This window comes from Mustela nigripes, unplaced genomic scaffold (assembly GCF_022355385.1).
Source record: "Mustela nigripes isolate SB6536 unplaced genomic scaffold, MUSNIG.SB6536 HiC_scaffold_75, whole genome shotgun sequence".
In the NCBI taxonomy this organism is placed as follows: domain Eukaryota; kingdom Metazoa; phylum Chordata; class Mammalia; order Carnivora; family Mustelidae; genus Mustela; species Mustela nigripes.
The window spans coordinates 2,508,368-2,526,183 of record NW_026739490.1 but is presented as its reverse complement, the minus strand read 5'-3'; the positions used below and the strand labels follow the sequence as shown (position 1 = coordinate 2,526,183).

The 17,816-nt window shown below is 42.1% G+C and overlaps 2 protein-coding genes across 3 annotated transcripts in view; one reads left to right on the top strand and one right to left on the bottom strand.

The window, feature by feature from the left end:
* Positions 1 to 3,756: 3,756 nt before the first annotated feature.
* On the bottom strand, positions 3,757 to 16,008 carry LOC132008128 (tRNA (adenine(58)-N(1))-methyltransferase non-catalytic subunit TRM6). 2 transcript variants are annotated; one of them, XM_059386521.1, is made up of 11 exons: positions 15,722 to 16,008; positions 11,732 to 11,859; positions 10,484 to 10,593; positions 9,843 to 9,934; positions 9,630 to 9,713; positions 9,241 to 9,365; positions 8,126 to 8,484; positions 7,664 to 7,749; positions 6,738 to 6,840; positions 6,549 to 6,635; positions 3,757 to 5,210 (listed from the first exon to the last, which is right to left on the bottom strand). In XM_059386521.1, the coding sequence occupies exons 1-11, from the start codon at positions 15,847 to 15,849 to the stop codon at positions 5,019 to 5,021; spliced, it is 1,494 nt and encodes a 497-aa protein (XP_059242504.1). In that variant the 5' UTR covers positions 15,850 to 16,008; the 3' UTR covers positions 3,757 to 5,018. The 2 variants fall into 2 exon arrangements, with proteins under 2 accessions (XP_059242504.1, XP_059242505.1); XM_059386522.1 differs by lacking the exons at positions 10,484 to 10,593; positions 11,732 to 11,859 and having other exon boundaries at positions 15,722 to 15,804.
* Positions 16,009 to 16,141: 133 nt separating this feature from the next.
* Positions 16,142 to 17,816, top strand: part of LOC132008161 (DNA helicase MCM8) — a 47,204-nt gene continuing 45,529 nt past the window's right edge. Inside the window, exon 1 of the mRNA XM_059386575.1 lies at positions 16,142 to 16,468. The gene's annotated coding sequence lies outside the window, so the exon portion shown is untranslated. The remainder of the gene's footprint in view (positions 16,469 to 17,816) is intronic.

The window sequence follows — 17,816 nt, the reverse complement described above, 5'->3', positions numbered from 1 at the left end:
GGTCCTGGTCTCCTGGTGATGCACTAACACACCCTTTTGGTTTAGTTTGAAAACACTTGAGGGCAGGGCAATGTGTATGCACAGATGACCTATCAAGGATACAGAAGACATTCAAGAAATCCCACCTGACCCAGGGTGCCAGCAAAGTGCAATTAGGATCTCTGGGGATGCCATGCCACCATTTCTTTAAGATGAACTCAAGGACCACCCAGGCCATTGTTTTCTCCTCTTTTGATCAAAGTCATGTATGTTGATGGCAAAACATCAAGTAGTCCTGAAAGGCATATAGTGGGTTGAACTGTGTCCTCCAAAATGACATGGTGAAGACTTAACCCCTGGCACCTGTGAGTGTGACCTTATTTGAAGATTTTCTGTAGATGCAATCAAGTTATGATGAAGTTGTTAGAGTGGGCCCCTATCCAATATGACCAGTGTTCTTAAAAGAGGAGGGAAATGTGGATAGATACAGAGGACAATGTCATGTGAAGACATAGAGGGAAGATGGCCACGTGAAAATGGTGGCAGAGACTGAAGCTGGGTTGCCACCAGCCAAGAAACATCTGGGGTCAGCAGAAGCTTGAAGAGCAAAGGAAGATTCTTCCCTAGAACTACCAGGGGGAGAATGGCCCCACTGACACCTTGATTTGGAAATTCTGGTCTCCAGGACTGTGAGACAACACATTTAATTCTTCCTTTTGGGATACTAGCAGGTCTTGGCACACCCTCAATTACTGGGTATCACTAAGAACAAAGATGGTGGCTTAGACAATCACAAAGTTTTTTTTTTTTTTCTTTTTTGTGTGTATGGTGGGGGGTGGACAGAGGGAAACAGAGACTCTTAAGTATGCTCCATGCCCAGTGCAGAGCATGATGTGAGGCTCTATCTTACAACACTGAGATAATGACCTGAGCTGAAATCAAGAGTTGGGTGCTTAACCAACCGAGCCATCCAGGCACCCTGACAATCACAAAGGGTTGACAGACAACCAGGAGTTCAGACTGAGCTGATTGGTGAGGCTTATCTCCTACACAAGACCAATTTGTCAAGACTGGGAGAGGTAAGCACCAACATACAGAGTGAAGAAAAAAATAAAGAGGAATGTGTTCCAAACAATAGAACAAGATAAATCTCCAGAAACAGCTCTTAATGAAACAGAGATAAGAGATTTATCTTATAGAGTTCAAAATCATGGTCATAAAAATGCTCACCATGGTCAGGTCATGAACAAAGTAAGAATTTCAGAAGACAGAAAATAAAAGTAAGTACCATAAAGAAATCATAGAGCTAAATAACACAATAAGTGAACTAAAATATTCAATGCAGGTGTTCAACAACAGATAGATCAAAGTGAAAAAAGGATCAATAAATCAAAGACTGGGCAGTGGAATTCATCCAATGAGGGGTGCAAAAAAATTTTTTTAAACTATGAAGAGCGAAGATAGCCTAAGGGACTTAATGAGACACCACTAAGTGGACAAACATATGCATTATCTGGGTCCCAGAAGGAATGAAAAAGTGGAAGAAAAGTTATTTAAAGAAATAATGGCTAAAAACTTCCCTAACCTGGAAAAAGAAACAGACATCCACATCCAAGAAACCCAAAGAGTACCAAATAAGATGAATCTACACTGAGACACATTATAATTAAATTGTTAAAAATTAAAGATATGGAGACTCTTAAAAGGAGCCAGAGAAAAGCAAATTGTTACCTACAAAGGAACCCCTCTAAGACTGCTGGTGGATTTTTCATCACCAATTCTTGTCAGAGGAAAGTGGGATGATATATTCAAAGTGCTGAAAAAAACCCCCAAAAACTGCCAATCAGGAATAGTCTACTTAAGAATCCTCTAAGTTGTCCTTCAGAAATGGAGAGAATTTTCCAGACAAAAAGCAGAAGTTCATCAGCACTAGACTAGCTTGACAAGAAAGGTTAAAGGGAATTCATTAAACTAAAATGGAAGCTACTAATCAGGTAACTGAAATGAAAACAGTATGAAATTCACTGATACATAGTTAAATTCACAATATTGTAATGGTGGTGGATAAATCACTAATAATTCTAGTACAAAGGTTAAAAGACAAAAGGATTAAAAATAACTGTAAATACAAATATACAGATTATGAAAAAAATTGTGCCATCAAAATAATAAAACACAGGGAGTGTAAACATATAGACTTTTGTATATGGATTAGATCTGAAGGAAACAAACTCAGTATCTCAAAGAGGTATCTGTATTCTCATGTTCACTGCAGCCTTATTCACAATAGTCAAGATATAGAAACAACCTAAGTGTCTGTTTATGAATGAATAAAGATGTATCTATACACAATGCAACACTAATTAGCCCGATGAGAAGGAAATCCTGCCATGAAAATGGAGAGTAGAATGGTGGTTACTGAGGAGATATTGATCAAAGAGTATAAACTGAAAGTTGCCAGTAGAGTAAATCTTAAACATTCTCGCCATAAACAGAAATGGTAATTATGTGCTGGGATGGAGGTGTTAGCTAAGGCTATGGTGGTAATCACTTTGCAATATATAAATATAACAAATAACAAGTTATACACCTTAAACTTACATGATATTGTCTTTTCTTAAAAAGATTTATTTTAGAGAGGGAGAGAGCGCGTGTGCATACATGAGCAGGGGTGGGGACAAGGGCAGAGGGAGAGGAAGAATCTCAGACACCCCACTCAGTGCAGAGTCTGACGCAGGGCTCGATCTCAAGGCTCTTGAGATCACAACTTGAGGCAAAACTAAGAATCAGATGCTTGACCAACTGAGCCACCGAGGTGTCCCACTTTATCCAATGTTATATGACAAGTCAATAAAACTGGGGCGAGGGGTGTGCTTCACACAATTTTAGTGCTAAAAAATCATCTAATTGGCACCACTGTATATTTCCAAGTATCTTAATCCAGTGAAGAAATAAGGTACATATCACTAAATGACTTTTGTCTTTATTTTTTTGACTGCCACTCATTAAAGTGTTATTTCACATAATTCTCCTGGTGGCTTGATATCCAGAAGTCATAGAATTACCCATTCATCTGCTCCAAAGGTGGATGTCCACTTTACAAACAGGACAACAGCATCATGTATTTTGCCGCATTCTTGATGTGAGTGCACACACAGGAGTGTTTCTCAGGCAGTGGCTCCTGGGCCAGCAGCATCACCTGGAAACTTCCTAGAAATGCAAATCTTCTGCCTACCCCAGACTACTGAATCAGAAACTTGGAGGTGTTAAACAATCTGGATTTAATAAGCCCACCAGGGAATTCTGGCACACACTAAGTTTTCAAGTTACTGAATTAAGCATCAGTCCTTAAAGATGAAGTACATTATATGCAAGAGAAAAAAAAATAACACAGGTTAAGGGCAACTTTTGCTGCTGGTGCAGGACAGGAGTTCACAAGTCAGCTCCAGGGGTGGATCCATGGGCACATGCCTTGATAGTGCCGACGTCCAGAATGAATGAAATGAGATGAGCCTTGAAAACTGGATGAATCCCAAGGAGAGGATTTAAACAAGAGTAACCAGTGGAGACCAGCCACTACAGAATCCAGTCTGTGCACACGTGTTCTCCTGGACAAACTGGGACAGGTCGTATGTGGGTGGCGACTGTTTGTAAGGACATATTCAGTGAGGTGTTGATGTGGGCCTGTTTTCTTATATAGACCACGTGTCACAATCAGCTGAAAGCCAGCGAATGCAGTGTCACTGACCCCATCATTAATGTAAATCAGACAAATCGTAATAGGAAACACTTTTATTCTTTAAAAGCCATTGTTTTAAGAAAAAGGAATCAAAACTGTACTGGTTGGTGATCACATTGACCATTATCAGGATAGTACATGCTATTAGGAAAATGTTATTTCTTTTTGTCTGAGATGCTCCTTGCTGATCAGCATCTATGCTATAATGATGTCGCGATACACATTACGAGCATATTTAGTGAGCAAGACAAGGGCCACAGCTTATTCTAAATACTCTCCTTGGCTGTAGCAGATGACCAAATTTATACATTTTTCAGAGCTTAGAAAGACTAACCACCTAATCATGCCAGAGCTCAACAGACCAGCATTAATAATCACCAAAAAAGGCACTTTAAAATACACTTGACAAGGAGTGATGCTAATGCAATGAGAACTGGTCAAAGCCCTGCACTAAATTTTGTCATAGATCCTATAAATAGTGCATTCTCTGTTTCCATACGTATATATAAATATATATGTGTGTATATACCAATAGCCATAAACACGAGTGTGTGTCTATTTCTGTAAGTCTCTGGATGGGGGGAAAAAACCTTTGCTGTTTCCTTTAACTTAATAAAACACAAAAATTCTAGGCATTTCACTCGGAACAAAGAATGAGGAGATGGGCAAATTAACGCAAAAAAGTACCCTACTACCCCTTTGTGCATTGACCCAAAAAAGCAGTACAATAAATACTCAGAACTTTCCTAAGCTGTCCACTATTAAAATAAAAAAATCTAGTGTTTTAAAAAAGTTTATTCCACTGGAGGGAGCAAGGAGGGTATTTTTGGTGCTGTCAATCTCATACACTCACACATCCATATTGCTTCAGTTGAAGAGAGTGGAATGAACACAAGAAATCTCTTCCACAGATTCTTTCTGTCAGTACCTAAGTTTTGGATATGTTGTGTCATTCCACTTAGTTTAATGTATAAATGAAGTCTTGTATAAAGATATTTTTAGGATTTCTAAATTCTCAAGATATTTTCACAGAGTACTACAAGTACTTAGAGGATTTTGTGAAATAAACAGAATTGGCCACATACACACTAGTCCACTGTGTATACCCCAGGCTCGATGTTCTCATAGACCAAATTTATCTGTTCCAGAGGCGGACAAAAAGCTTACTCGTCCTTCCCAGGAACAAGTATATAGACTTACTTACTTTTAGAAGATGAGAAAACAATTAGTGATGGCATTTAAAGTTTAATTACTAACTGTATAGCGCCTGACGAAAAAAATCAGAGCAATTTCTGAAAGGTTAAGAGTCAGACTCCGGGCATTTCCGTTTTTTAGCTGCTGGCTCTTCAGTCTTGTGTGATTCTAAAGTGCTTGCGTTGGATTTGAGACTGGGGTCGGCTTTAAGGTTATCCATGGCGACAGTGAAGCCTGAGAGAAGGTACCCCCCACCTCCGCTCATCAGTAGTTTGGGATGACTTCGATCTGGCAAAACCTAATCAAGACAGAAAGACATTCATGTTTTCCTAAGCAGATAAAGCACATGCTAACAATACACATGCCAGAAATCAGAATTCAAATGACGGAGATTCTCTTGAAGATTTAATCCGATCAATTTCTAAAGAGTGCCTTCCTTCACGTGCAGATTAAGGATTTAAGCTGGTTTTAAGGATTTTCTTCTGAAAAATAAAATTGAAGCTGCTGCTCTCAAACCAGAGGCAAGTTTCTAGTGGCAAACAAGCAAATGTCTGTGTAGTACTCTGGGCCTGCTGGCTCCAGGAAGCTTCACAGCCAATAGTGGAGTGTGGGTCCACGGAGAAGTAGCTACTGGACATATCCAGAGCTTCCCTCCCCTGATACCTTGTTAACTCTGACACAATTTCTTCTCTGCTGTTACCATAGCTTAAGAAGATCACTGCCATGTAGGGCGGAGTCTGCTCAGGGCCTTGAGTATCTTGGATCAAGGCAGTAGATGTGCAAGCAGCATGGCAGGGCCTGTGGCGGCCATGGAGGTACTCCCTCAGTTCTCCCTTCAAGAGGGAACCAGCTGTGAGGAGTTCGAGGAGCAGAAAGCCTCTCGCTGCTGCTTCCTTGGGATCCTGAGCAGCATTCATACACAGGGAGGCCATGGGCTGCTCCAAGTCGATTACTGAGCATGGGTACCCAGGACCGCAACACTTCTGCCCAAGACAGGGCTCCTTTATTGGGCAAACTTTGCTCTGGGGTTCCCCATCATCCTGGCTGAGACTTTCTGAAGGGAGCACTGCAGGCTCTTCCTCCCCATCTCCCGTTCTCCCCCTCCTTTTGCAGCAGTCAGACCTCCAATACGGTTTGAGGACTTTCCTACCTGGCTCTGCTCCCTCTCCTTTTCCTCTTTCAGAGGCATCTTCCCCCATAAAACCCTTATACTTCTAATTCTATCTTAGCGTGTGCCTTCCAGAGGACCTGAACTGATGTTGGACCCACCAGTAAATCCTGAAAATCTGCTGCAAAGACATCTCAGCTGAGGGAGCAGAGTCACTTTCTTGTTGGCCTAGGGATTTTGCTATCATCAGTTATTCCCTCCACAGTGATCATGAGGCCTTGGAGAAACACGAACCATAACTGTTTGCATTTTAATTGGCTCTGGACTGGAGTTTCAGAGTAACAGACCCTGACGTGAAGGAGGAAAAAGGGTCAGGAAGAGCCAGGGCACTTTGTCTGAGTTACAAGCAGGAGATTCTTTCATCTGTAGATGGAAATATGGGCATCTATTTAACAGCTTCTGGCACCACTGCAGAGAGCCAGCAACTCAGAAGAGCAGCCCCCTGGAACCAGCTGGAAAAACACGTACCTGGTAATTCCTGAGCCAGGTTTCCGACAGCCTGAGGTTGATGACCCCTCCTCTTTCCCGCAGTTTTGTGTAGCATTCCAACAGGGGCTAAAGGCATAAACAGAATTCTGTTAAGAATGCCTGTGAGGGCTGTGATTTGAGTATTAACACACAGTGTAAGAACTCCCAGCACTTCCACGTCAGCATTACCTCTTTATACTGACAGTAGACCACAAACGGTCTGGAAGGGGCCACGAAGTCTAGCAAAGACAGCAGGAGTGGAGTGGGATGGAAACGACTAGCAACAATTAAACTGCAAAAAAAAAAAAAAAAAAAAAGTTAGACAAATTATTTCTCTCCTTGGCAAGGTAGAGCATAGATTTTAAAATGCATTTAAAATGACCATCTACTGGGATGCCTGGGTGGCTCAGTTGGTTGAGCACCTGCCTTTGGCTCAGGTCATGATCCCAGGGCCCTGGGATTGAGTCCTGTGTCGATTCCCTGCTCTGCGGGGAGCCTGCTTTTCCCTCTTCCTCTGCCACTACCCGTGCTTGTAGTCTCTCTCTCTCAAGTAAGTAAAATCTTCAGAAAAAATGATCATCTATTCATTTGCCATGACTCACGCAAGGAAGAGCTTTAAATACCACATTCTACAAACTCCCCCCAAAATAAAATCATGTGTTTCTAAGAAACACAAAATGAACTAAAAGCTCTCTTGGTGCTTGGCAACTCTAAATAGCATTTAATGACATTCTTGACTTAAAAAAAAAATCATCTGGAAACAAATCCAACATTGTAATTCTACCTTTGCAGATATCAGAATCTACGTCTCCTGTCAGGTTTTCCTCAGCCTTTACCATTAGCCACAGTGGTATCAATTTGAATGACCTACCCCCTGCATATAGCAGGACCACACAGACTCATCTGATACACTATCACTGGAGACGCTTCAAATTTATTCTAGAACTCTGAAACCAACACAATTTCCCACATCCACCAGATGCAGCCTCCTGTCTTAAAAAACAAGATAGATTCATCATCTCTGCTCCCACTATAATCGAAGCAGACACACGAGGAATTCCGTGGGAAGCACAGCCCACGGATACCCAGGTATCTGTATTCCTTCATCAACGTACCCATCTGAGTTTCTTTCACTCAGCAGAGCAGCAGCCTCTAAGTGTCTTTTCCTTTGCTCTTCTTGTCTCCTCTGCTTTTCCTGAATCTTCAAGAAGAAAAAGAAGAAACTAGCATACTGCAGTCATTCAATCAGGTTTATGGAAATGATGGTCTGTCAAAAATTTCTATGGTATTTATCAACCTGGACTAAAGCAACAGAAGGTCATTCATGAGGAAGTTGGAAACACACAAACCAGTTTGTTACAGAACCATCAGTAAGCTACCTACACAATGCTCCTGGATCCCAAAGCTCCGTCCCAAAGAATACACGACACACATGTGCACATCCATGCACACATTTTCTCTGTCTGCTCTGGTATTTATTATCTTGGGCACTGATGCTCCAAAGCCACACCAAACCTCAGTGCCAAATGAAACTCGGAGAGGAATATTATGAAGGAAGTGGGACTCTTAACACTTACATAATCCTTTTTGCTTCCTTTCTCTTTAGACTCCTTATAGTCTGGATCTTGCGAGACGATTTCCATCGTTTCCTGTTCCGGTGGGTGATGGCTCTCTTGCGCTTCTGTCACGTTGTCTTCATTCTCCTGTTCTGAAGTCTGTTTTTCCTCCAGGGTGCCATTACTTTCTTCAGCAGAAGCACCATCTTTAGGCTCTGAAGATAACATCTCCGCAGAAAATGTTCCATTTAGGAGACTGTCCACTTTGTTGAGTGGGAAATCATAAAGACCACTGAGGAAAGATTTGGGGAATCCAAAACATGCTGTTGCTGCCCGAACAGGTCCACCTCCAGGGTACAGCTGAATAATGGAACCAAAACCTGAAGAGATTAAAAAAATAAAGATCTGCTGGATGGAGGGGATTCTAGACTCAGGACACCCTTAGGGTCCTCCACTGTAAGAAGACTGAATGTCTCTACTCTTTGTAGGGGCTGCGGGATAATGCAGCTCCCCCTGGCGGTCGTTTGCCCATGAATATTCCCAAGGAAGGAAAAACAATTCCAGAACACATGAACCTCCACGTGATACTATGATAAAACCGTATGATCTTGCAAATTTGGGTGTCTCGTGATTGGCGATTAGCTCTCAGCCTTCCCCCAGTCTGAACCTCAATCAGGGCAGCTCGAAGTTCTTACCTGCCACAGGGTTAGAGGAAGGGCAGGCAAACCAGGTTAGAGGAAGGGCAGGCAAACTGTGTGCGTTCCTCCAGGACAAAATATACCCCACATAGTCTTCTCATCCAATCCCCTCAATTCTGGCCAATAAAATGAGAACCAGCTATCCAAGAATTTACTGAAATCACTGTCCTGGAGGTCCAAGCCGGCCAAAGGCTTCTTAAACACCCCCACTGATACAGAAGTTGGGGAAAGGGCAACTGCCATCCAGCGGCACCGACATAGCACTGGCTGAGATGTGGACTGCACGAAGGTCCCAGGGACTAGGGCGGCGGGGGCCCACCCAAGCCATTCTGTGAATCTTGCAGTAATTCAGCCTCACTTTCTGTACCCTTACATTTTTAAGCCCTTCTACTCATATCATGGTAGTGCTCTAATGAACCTAAAAATGGTAAATCTTACCTCCCATCCGTTCCATCATTGCACCCAGCACCAAGCCTGCACAGGTTTCCATTACAATCATTTTATTACCAGCACGGACATTTCCCAAAGTCAACATCTGGGCTAGTGTATCATATCTCATGTGGCTAAGGAAAAAAGAATGATTTGTTTATTTTTAGCTAAGCAGAAGCAGCTATTTTAATCATTTTTTTAAGTTTTGTTTATTTCATAAAAATTATGTTGATAAGATTATAGATTGTTTTGGAGGCAACGGTAAAAAGAACTTACAATTCATGAGGTAGGAGGACACTTTATGCAGGTGAGCAAGTTTTTCATTTTACTTAAAATCATGACCGTTCTTAAAGATATATTTTCCCCCAATTATACTTTTGAAAGGAAACAAAGCGTACTTAATTTTTCCAGGTTCTCTTGCATAATACATAATTGAAAGAATGCGGGTGGATGGCTTCACAACAGTAATGATGGCTTCATACCTGGGGGAAGAAAAAAGAAGACATCAGTTTTTTAAAACTGGTTTAAAAATACTTTATTTTTAATGATAAACATTTTATAAACCTATAAAGATATAACACTTTCATCCTTTTCGAACAAAATCCACTTACTTCTTTTTCTTCTTTTTTATATATTTATCTTGAGCAAATTCTGTCTTGTCCCGGAATGTTGTACTATTTTCAATTAACTGCTGAACTATTTCCTATAAGAAAAGGAGCAAGCAGATTTCCTGAAACTTTATTTCCATGGAAATGATAACTTCAGAGGTTTCTTACCCTAGAATGTATCCAAAGGTCTGATTTTCCAGTCCCTTTTCCACAGAAGTCTAAATAAATAAACTGCATTTTTTTTTACCTCTACCTAAAATACAAGTACTTTGTAACTGTACTTAAAACAGGATTTAAAAAAAAAAAAAAAGAACTGCATAATAAAAGGAGAAAGGATATAGAGGAAATTGTCCTTCCTGAAGACACTGGCTGAAAACATTACTGAAAATGAACCAAGTTAAGCTCTGATAGTCACGAAGTTATTAAATTCTCTTTTGCTAATAATATCAGTTGTCACTCACTTACATAAATTCCTGTATATAAGAAATGAAATCTTTCATCTACTGAATGGCATGTACAGGTCAAGCTATTGCTAAAAGAAAAGCAGTATTTTTACATCTCACCTTAAGTAAATCCTGATTTAAAATCCAAGCAATTTCCTCAATACCAAACAAAAACAAAACACAACATCCTTTGAATATTACCTCTCCTTTAATGCCTTTGTCCTTTAAAGCTTTTATGTCATCTTGAGTAAGTTTCTGAGATTTCCCATCATCAATTATATTTCGATTATCAGTGCCTGCTTCTTTGGTCTCTAAGGAAGGAAATTGCTTAATGACATTGATGATCTGAAATTATGTAAAATCTTTCTTCTTCTAAATTCATGTCCACATCCAGCCCATCCCGTACACGCTCTGGACCCCAGTGACCTTTTCTCGGCCCCTGTGCTTCAGCCATGCTGCTCTTCTGTTCCTTAAGCACACCAAGCACAGGCTCACTGCGGGGCTTTGGCACCTGCTGCTCCCTCCACTTGTGAGTGCCCTCATGACAGAGGTCTAGGTCCCTTCCAGCCCTCAGGACTGAGCTCATCATCTCACTCACGTCTCACCCAGTCAGCCTCCAGTACACCTCCCTGCTTTACCATCTTCACAGCACACATCACTATCTACAAGTGTGCTGTTTGCTTTTCTACTTATTCTTGGTGTTCCCCACTGCTCTGTACACTTTATGAGATGATTTAGACAATGCCTAATCATGCCTGGCACAGATTTGGTGCTCAATAAAAATATGGAGGTTAGTTTAAAAGCACTTAATTAACTGGTGTGAACCAAAACTTCAACAGCATTGTAGTTATTTGATTTTAAAAATTATTTTTATTTTTACTAATAAACTATTTTACACACATTTATTTCAACAAATATTGAAATATTTAATTTTAACTAACAATAACCACTAAAATTATGGGGTCTTTGCTATAGGCAAGGCACTGTTAAGAACTTCCTATATGTTATGTGACTCAAACTGGCTACAGCCTAGGCATTAAATGTATTTATGGCTCCATTTTACAAATGCAGATAGAAGACCTAGAGAAATCAAGTAACCTGCCTAAGATTACAAGGCAAGTGATGAAACTGGAATTAAACCTAGTCAGTTAAATTCGAAGCCAGACTCTTAACTGCCTCCAGCTGTTAGGGAACTTCGGGGCGCTGAAACGAGTCTACCTGCCCTTACACTGAAATAGCAAGGATTCTTCTAGGATTAAGGGCTGGAGCCAGAATCCAGGTTCCCAAAGCCAAAGGCAGACCTTGCTTCATTCCACCAAGCTCCAGTTCTTAGATTACAAGTTTAAATTTCTTTCGGGATAGCCTGAGTTAGCATTTTAGAACTGGGGTCGACAGGTTTCTGACCAGCCAGCTCGAGAGCACCTATTTCATATACCCAAAGTAGTGCACCTGAAGCAGGCTCTTCCTTCTTCTTCTTAGGCTGAAGGCTTCCTCCATTGGTCACTTCAAATGTGGTTCCATAACTATGGCCAATGACGTTATCCAGATAGAACCACTGTTTTTCAAAAGTTACTTTTCTAGGGAAGAAAATGCAATTAGCTGAATCTCATTTGCATTCAGTATAAAAAAGAAAGGTTTAATCAAGTTTATTTCAAAACTGGTCTCCATAAAGAATGATCAGCAGCATTACCTCTGGACATAAACTGACAAATGAACTAAAGAGAACTGGGTTGGGGCAGAGACATAAAATTAGTAAGAACATACAAAAACACTGAATTTGGAAGGAGAAACAAGGACAGAAGACCTTCTTCTGAGGCACTGGTCTGGCTCCAATTTGCAATGACAGGATGTCCAGACTTACAGCTTTGTAAATTTCCTGTACAGCATAAAGGGTCACTGAAACTGCCAGGCCACTGGACACACACCGTCACACTACTTGAACTCTAACTAGAAAACTCTTGAAACTGAACTATCATCGGGATGACAGGGATTCAGCAAATTCCCTGGTCTAACTGGCTATTTTCTTTCAAAATTATCTAGTAAAAACAGAGTTGCCTAGTTGGCTCAGTCAGTAGAGAATGAGACTCTTAATTTCAGGGTTGTGAGTTCAAGCCCCACACCGGGTATAGAGCCTACTTAACATACAAACAAACAAAATTATCTAGTAAAGGCAAATTATATTTACAAGTAAATATCACTGACAATCTATACATTTCAAAATGGTGCTTAACACTGACGATGCTCTACTGAGGATTGGGCAACATCAGCTTTCCCCATTACCTGGATTTTTATATTATCATTTAAGAGGAAAATCCCACAAAAACAAAAAAAAATTTTTTCCCCAAAAAGAAAACTAATATCCACTGAATGTTGACCAATGGCTAGGCAGTATGTGCCACTGTGTTTCATATTTTTATTTAATTCTCACAGTAATCCTAGGACATAGCTCCTTCCAGAAGAGCAATCTGAGCTTAGGGAAAAGTATCTTGTCCAAGATTCACAGTTACAAAGTGGAAGCTGGATTAAAATCCGGGTCTGCCTGACCCCAAAGCCTGCTTCCTTCTACCATACCACACAGTCTGCTCCAGAAAAGGCTAATGGATCTCAGGAAGCCCTACCTAATTTTAGGACATGACCCACGTCTACAGAACTTTGCATCCTGGAAGACACATACTGTTTAATTTTGTTTGTCCCCCACCTACACTTTCTTCTCCTTTCTCTGTGCCCCAGGAGTCTATGACAGATACATAGACCACATCACCCAGACTCCATTACCAAAACTTTCCCACCATTACTAGACCCTGGGTGCATCACCATTCTCTGCTGGTTCTCTAAACCTTTCCACACCACTGTATGTGTATGTGTCACATCTTCATTAAATCTCCTCACTTGAGGGGCGCCTGGGTGGCTCAGTGGGTTGGGCTGCTGCCTTCGGCTCGGGTCATGATCTCAGGGTCCTGGGATCGAGCCCCGCATCGGGCTCTCCGCTCCGCAGGGAGCCTGCTTCCCTCTCTCTCTCTCTCTCTCTCTGCCTGCCTCTCTGCCTACTTGTGATCTCTTTCTGTCAAATAAATAAATAAAATCTTTAAATCTCCTCACTTGAATCATCCGAGCGAACTCCTGTGAGATCCTAAGTGATCCAGATAGGGTCAATTCTTATTCTTTGCTAGGTTCCCAGTTTCTATAACATAACAGACTATAACAGATTTTTAAAATATTTGCTGACATAAGTCCAGTCAATTCAGTTGAAACTCAGTTCAGCCCAGATGTGCACTCCATATGCTCACCCCTTGAGCACCCTGATGCTCAGGAAACACTGAGCTGAGTTGGGTTTATCCTTTTCGAGGCTGGTCTGATATTCAAAGAAGGGTGGGTCACTTAAATTGATGCGTGGCAAGAGGTCACTGTCCCAGTCAGGAAAATGGGACCAGGCAGAAGAATGTGATGCCATGTCTTCACTGAGAAGGAGTGGGATTTGCAGAGTCTTCTTCTCAAAAAGTCAGATTGCTTCTGCCCAGTCAGATGCATACAGACCCCCAAAAAAGTGAAGGGAGAATATGCCCTGGGATATAGATGAGCTCAGAAGGTCATAAACTAAATAAAATGGCAACTAATGCACTGGCTTCTGCCAAGAAAAGTAATGAAAAGTATTTCCAAATAAGTATGTCTCGAGTGCTTCCAGAGTACTTTTTGAAATGAAGATGTTATTACCTGCCTTATTGTTAATGGAAAAGCTTTGTCTTAAAAAAAAAAATAAATAAATAACAACCACATTCTAAAATTAAGCAACTTAAAAGTATGAGAAAGAAAAGGAAGAAAAACCAAAATATCACCTGCATGGTCATTATACAGCTGTGTAAACTTTGGTATCATTTCATCAAACTTACAAGGACTGTGCTGCACCGCTGTACTTCAATTAAATAGTTTAAATAATTAGCACTGGCTCTTTCCAAAAAGTATATACTTGAAGGCTGGCCCATATTTTTAATCAGAAATTTTAAAGAGAAAATGGTGCAGATATTATATTTGTGGACTAAAGGAACCCCCCCAATATTTCTTTGTCTTTACTAAATTGATTCTTTTTTTTTTTTTTAAGATTTTATTTATTTATTTGAGAGAGAGCATGAGAGGGGAGAAGATCAGAAGGAGAAGCAGACTCCCCGTGGAGCTGGGATACACATGTGGGACTCCATCCCAGGATTCCGGGATCATGACCTGAGCAGAAGACAGTTGCTTAACCAACTGAGCCACTCAGGCGCCCTCCTAAATTGATTCTTGTGCAATAAGACTTGGCTGTCACCAGCATGCTGCTTTGGGGACTGTTACTTGACTATTTTCTAATGACACCTGTTTCACTTTAAATACCAATCAACAGTTTGATTCACAGAGCAGTAAAATAATTCACCTCATGTGCACACTTAGAAACTCCCAATCTACCACTACGTGGCCTATGGTCTGCAGAAAGCTGTTCTCTTGACACTAAACTCAACTTATTTCATTGTCAAAAGTACTGTAATAACCTAACTCAAAAGAAAGTTTGGTTGCACTTTTCAGATAATTAACCGAAACATCTCAATACATTTCAGCATTAATGAGCTGTTAGGGTGTAACAGTCTCACCACCCCTGCCAAGAAGCTACCAAAAATTCCCACTTTTCTAATATTAAAACAGAGCTATAACTAATCAACAGGATCAAAAATCAAGCATAATCTCAAGTTTTGAGACCTTGAGCCAACTGCTTTTGAGAAATGTAACTTTCCCAGACCTGGCATCCCTTCCTGGAAAGTGAAGGAACGCTAGAGTGATCCTATGGGCTCTGAGAAGTTGTTCCCCAGCATTATTACGTCTAACAGTTATCCCAGTTTGGACAGAGAGAAGAGCCTGAGGGACAGAAAAGGTCGGAGAGGTTTCATTTTTTGTGGGATTGATCCTGCTCAGGAAATAGGAAGAAAGGATGGTCTTTAGGGAAAAGGCAAGGGAGGGGAGGACCTTGAGAGGCAAGGATATCAGAGGATGATTGATGGGTTCTTTGAGGCAACAAGAGAGAACATCTCACGGACTTGGAAGAACCCTAGGACAGAAGGAAATGTAAGCGTGGGGAGCGGGGAGGGCACCTGAGCGCCCGAGGGGCAAGAATGGGAAAGGGACCCTGTGGAAAGATTGACAGGGATGTTGAGGGCAGAAGGCCAGATTTGAAATCACGGAAGGAGCACTCTGCGGGAAGACAGGAGTGATAGATGAGACCCCAAGGGCCGAGAATGGGATGTTGGGGGAAAAGGCCTCTGTAGGAAGACCAAAAGGAAAAAACGAAAGAGGAGGTTGGGGATCTACAGAATCAAGAATGGGACTCTGGTGGAAGAGGGCTCTGTGGCAAGACCTGAGGGAAGGAGTAACGAGAAAATGGGGATGGGGAGCCCTAAGGCCAGGGACCTGACTTACTTTCTCCGCTGGACTTGCACTGCTTTGAACACATCTTCCCGTTTCAGCACCACGAAGTCGCCGTCGCGGATGCGGTGGTCCCCGGGATGCGGTGGCTGTGGGTCCGGCAGTTCTCCTGAGCCCTCCATGGAGCTTAGCCGGTCTCCGGGTTCTGCAGCGACTCTCCGGCCCCCAGCGCCCCGCCCCTAGTGCTCGGCTGTAGCCGCGGCCAGCCTCACTACCACAAGCCGAGTGGACGCAGAACCCGCCGACCGGCACCGCCCCCACGTGCTGCGCGCCGCTTCCGCTTTCCGGTCGGAACCTCCGGGCGGCTTCCGGCAGCAACACGGCTTCCGCCTGGCCGAACTCCTTCATTGGTTGCACTCTGTTCCGCCCCTCTCGTCTCGCCGCTCCTTGGACGGAAGTTGCGTCACAGACGCGCCAAAAAAGAATTTGGAAGCCGACGAGTTCAGGTTGAGTAGCTAAACATCTCCCCGCGAGCCTCTGAGGTGTAGGGGGAAACAGGTCCCCGAGCTGCTCCAACAGATGAGACTCGGCCCCTGCGCGAGGACGTTAGGAGGACTGCGACCCACGGGACTTCGCCAGAAGTCACCTGAGGAGCTCAGACCTCAGACTCTTCGTGTCCCCGTCTGTCTCCCCCCACCCTTCTCCGGAACGAGGGGAGAGCCAGGCGGGGCGCACCAGCTGCCACCCAGGGCCCTGCCCAGCTGAAAACCGAGAGAGCTCTGGGACCTCTATTCTTTGCAAGTAAGAACAGCGTGAGGAGAGCTAAATGAAGTAGGATATTTAACGAAGCACAGCAGACGCCGGGTGGCTCCTTTACTCAGCTCTGCAGTCGTATTTCTTGGTTTGTGTTGGGATTTTTACTAGTTGTGCTCACTCTGTTCTCATTTGGGGAAGATACGGTATGGAGCGTTCTCGATGGGGCGCTTCGTCTTGCGTGTGTGAAGACGGAGTTTGAAGCTCACTACTGCCACCAGACAACTTGAACCTTGATCAGTTTGGGGGGCTTCAGTTTCCTAACTTGCCATATGGTCTGGACGATTTTCAGTTTTGTCTTGTCCCAACATCGTGAACTGTTTGGGTATTAACTTATTTATCAATTAAATCCCGCCAGACAGATTGGATACAGTCCTTTGTGAAGAATTGCACCCCAGTGTTCGGATATATTTCTTTCTTTCTTTCTTTATATTTCTTTCTTTCTTTTTTAAGTCCTTGGGATAGGAACTGTTTTTATTTTTATTTTTATTTTTAATTTATTTGACAGACAGAGATTACAAGTAGACAGAGAGGCAGGCAGAGAGAGAGAGGAAGGGAAGCAGGCTCCCTGCTGAGCAGAGAGCCCGATGCCGGGCTCGATCCCAGGACCCTGGGATCATGACCTGAGCGGAAAGCAGAGGCTTTAACCCACTGAGCCACCCAGGTGCCCCTAGGAACTGTTTTTAAAAATAGGTTTTATTTTTTAGAACAGTTTTTGTTTACAGAAATAATGGCACAAGTTGCAGAAAGTTCCTTATAATTTTCTCTTCTCTCCCCTCAGCCCAGGTTCCCCTTGTTAACACCCTGCAGTAGTGTGCTATATTTGCTGCAATTAATGGACCAATATTGGTGCATTATTACTAGCTAAAGTCCAGAGTTTATGTTAGGGTTCTCTCTTTCTGTAGTGCAATTCCATGGCTTTAACAAATGCATAATATTGTATATCCACCACTAAAGGATCATACAGAATCATCTTACGGCCCTAAATTTGCCCTGTGCTCCACCCATAGGAGTTATTTCAAAACCCATTTTATAGGTCACTTACATTTTGAATTTTTGATACTTAGCCAGAACTATCTTTGAGTTAAAAAAAAAAAAAAGTATCTTGCTGTGTACAAAACAAAATGTGAAGAGATAATTAGCAAAATGAAAAGGATCATATTGACAGATACAGATGTATCTGTCAAAAAAACTATTGCATTTCAGCAAATTTATCTAAAAACTAAATTTGTCTAGTCAATATTCACCTAGAAATGATCTTTCTTATGTTGTCTTTTTAAGAAGTTAAGGTCCAGAAAATTAACTTCTTTCCCATTTCACCCCTACAGAGAGGAAA

Excerpts from the sequence above, each read along its gene's own strand:
- LOC132008128 (XM_059386521.1), bottom strand. The coding sequence starts at position 15,849 with ATGGAGGGCTCAGGAGAACTGCCGGACCCACAGCCACCGCATCCCGGG. Across the intron at positions 9,366-9,629 it reads AGAGAACCTGGAAAAATTAA|CCACATGAGATATGATACAC; the intron begins GTACGCTTTGTT and ends TTTTTTCCTTAG. Across the intron at positions 5,211-6,548 it reads CCTGGCTCAGGAATTACCAG|GTTTTGCCAGATCGAAGTCA; the intron begins GTACGTGTTTTT and ends TGTCTTGATTAG.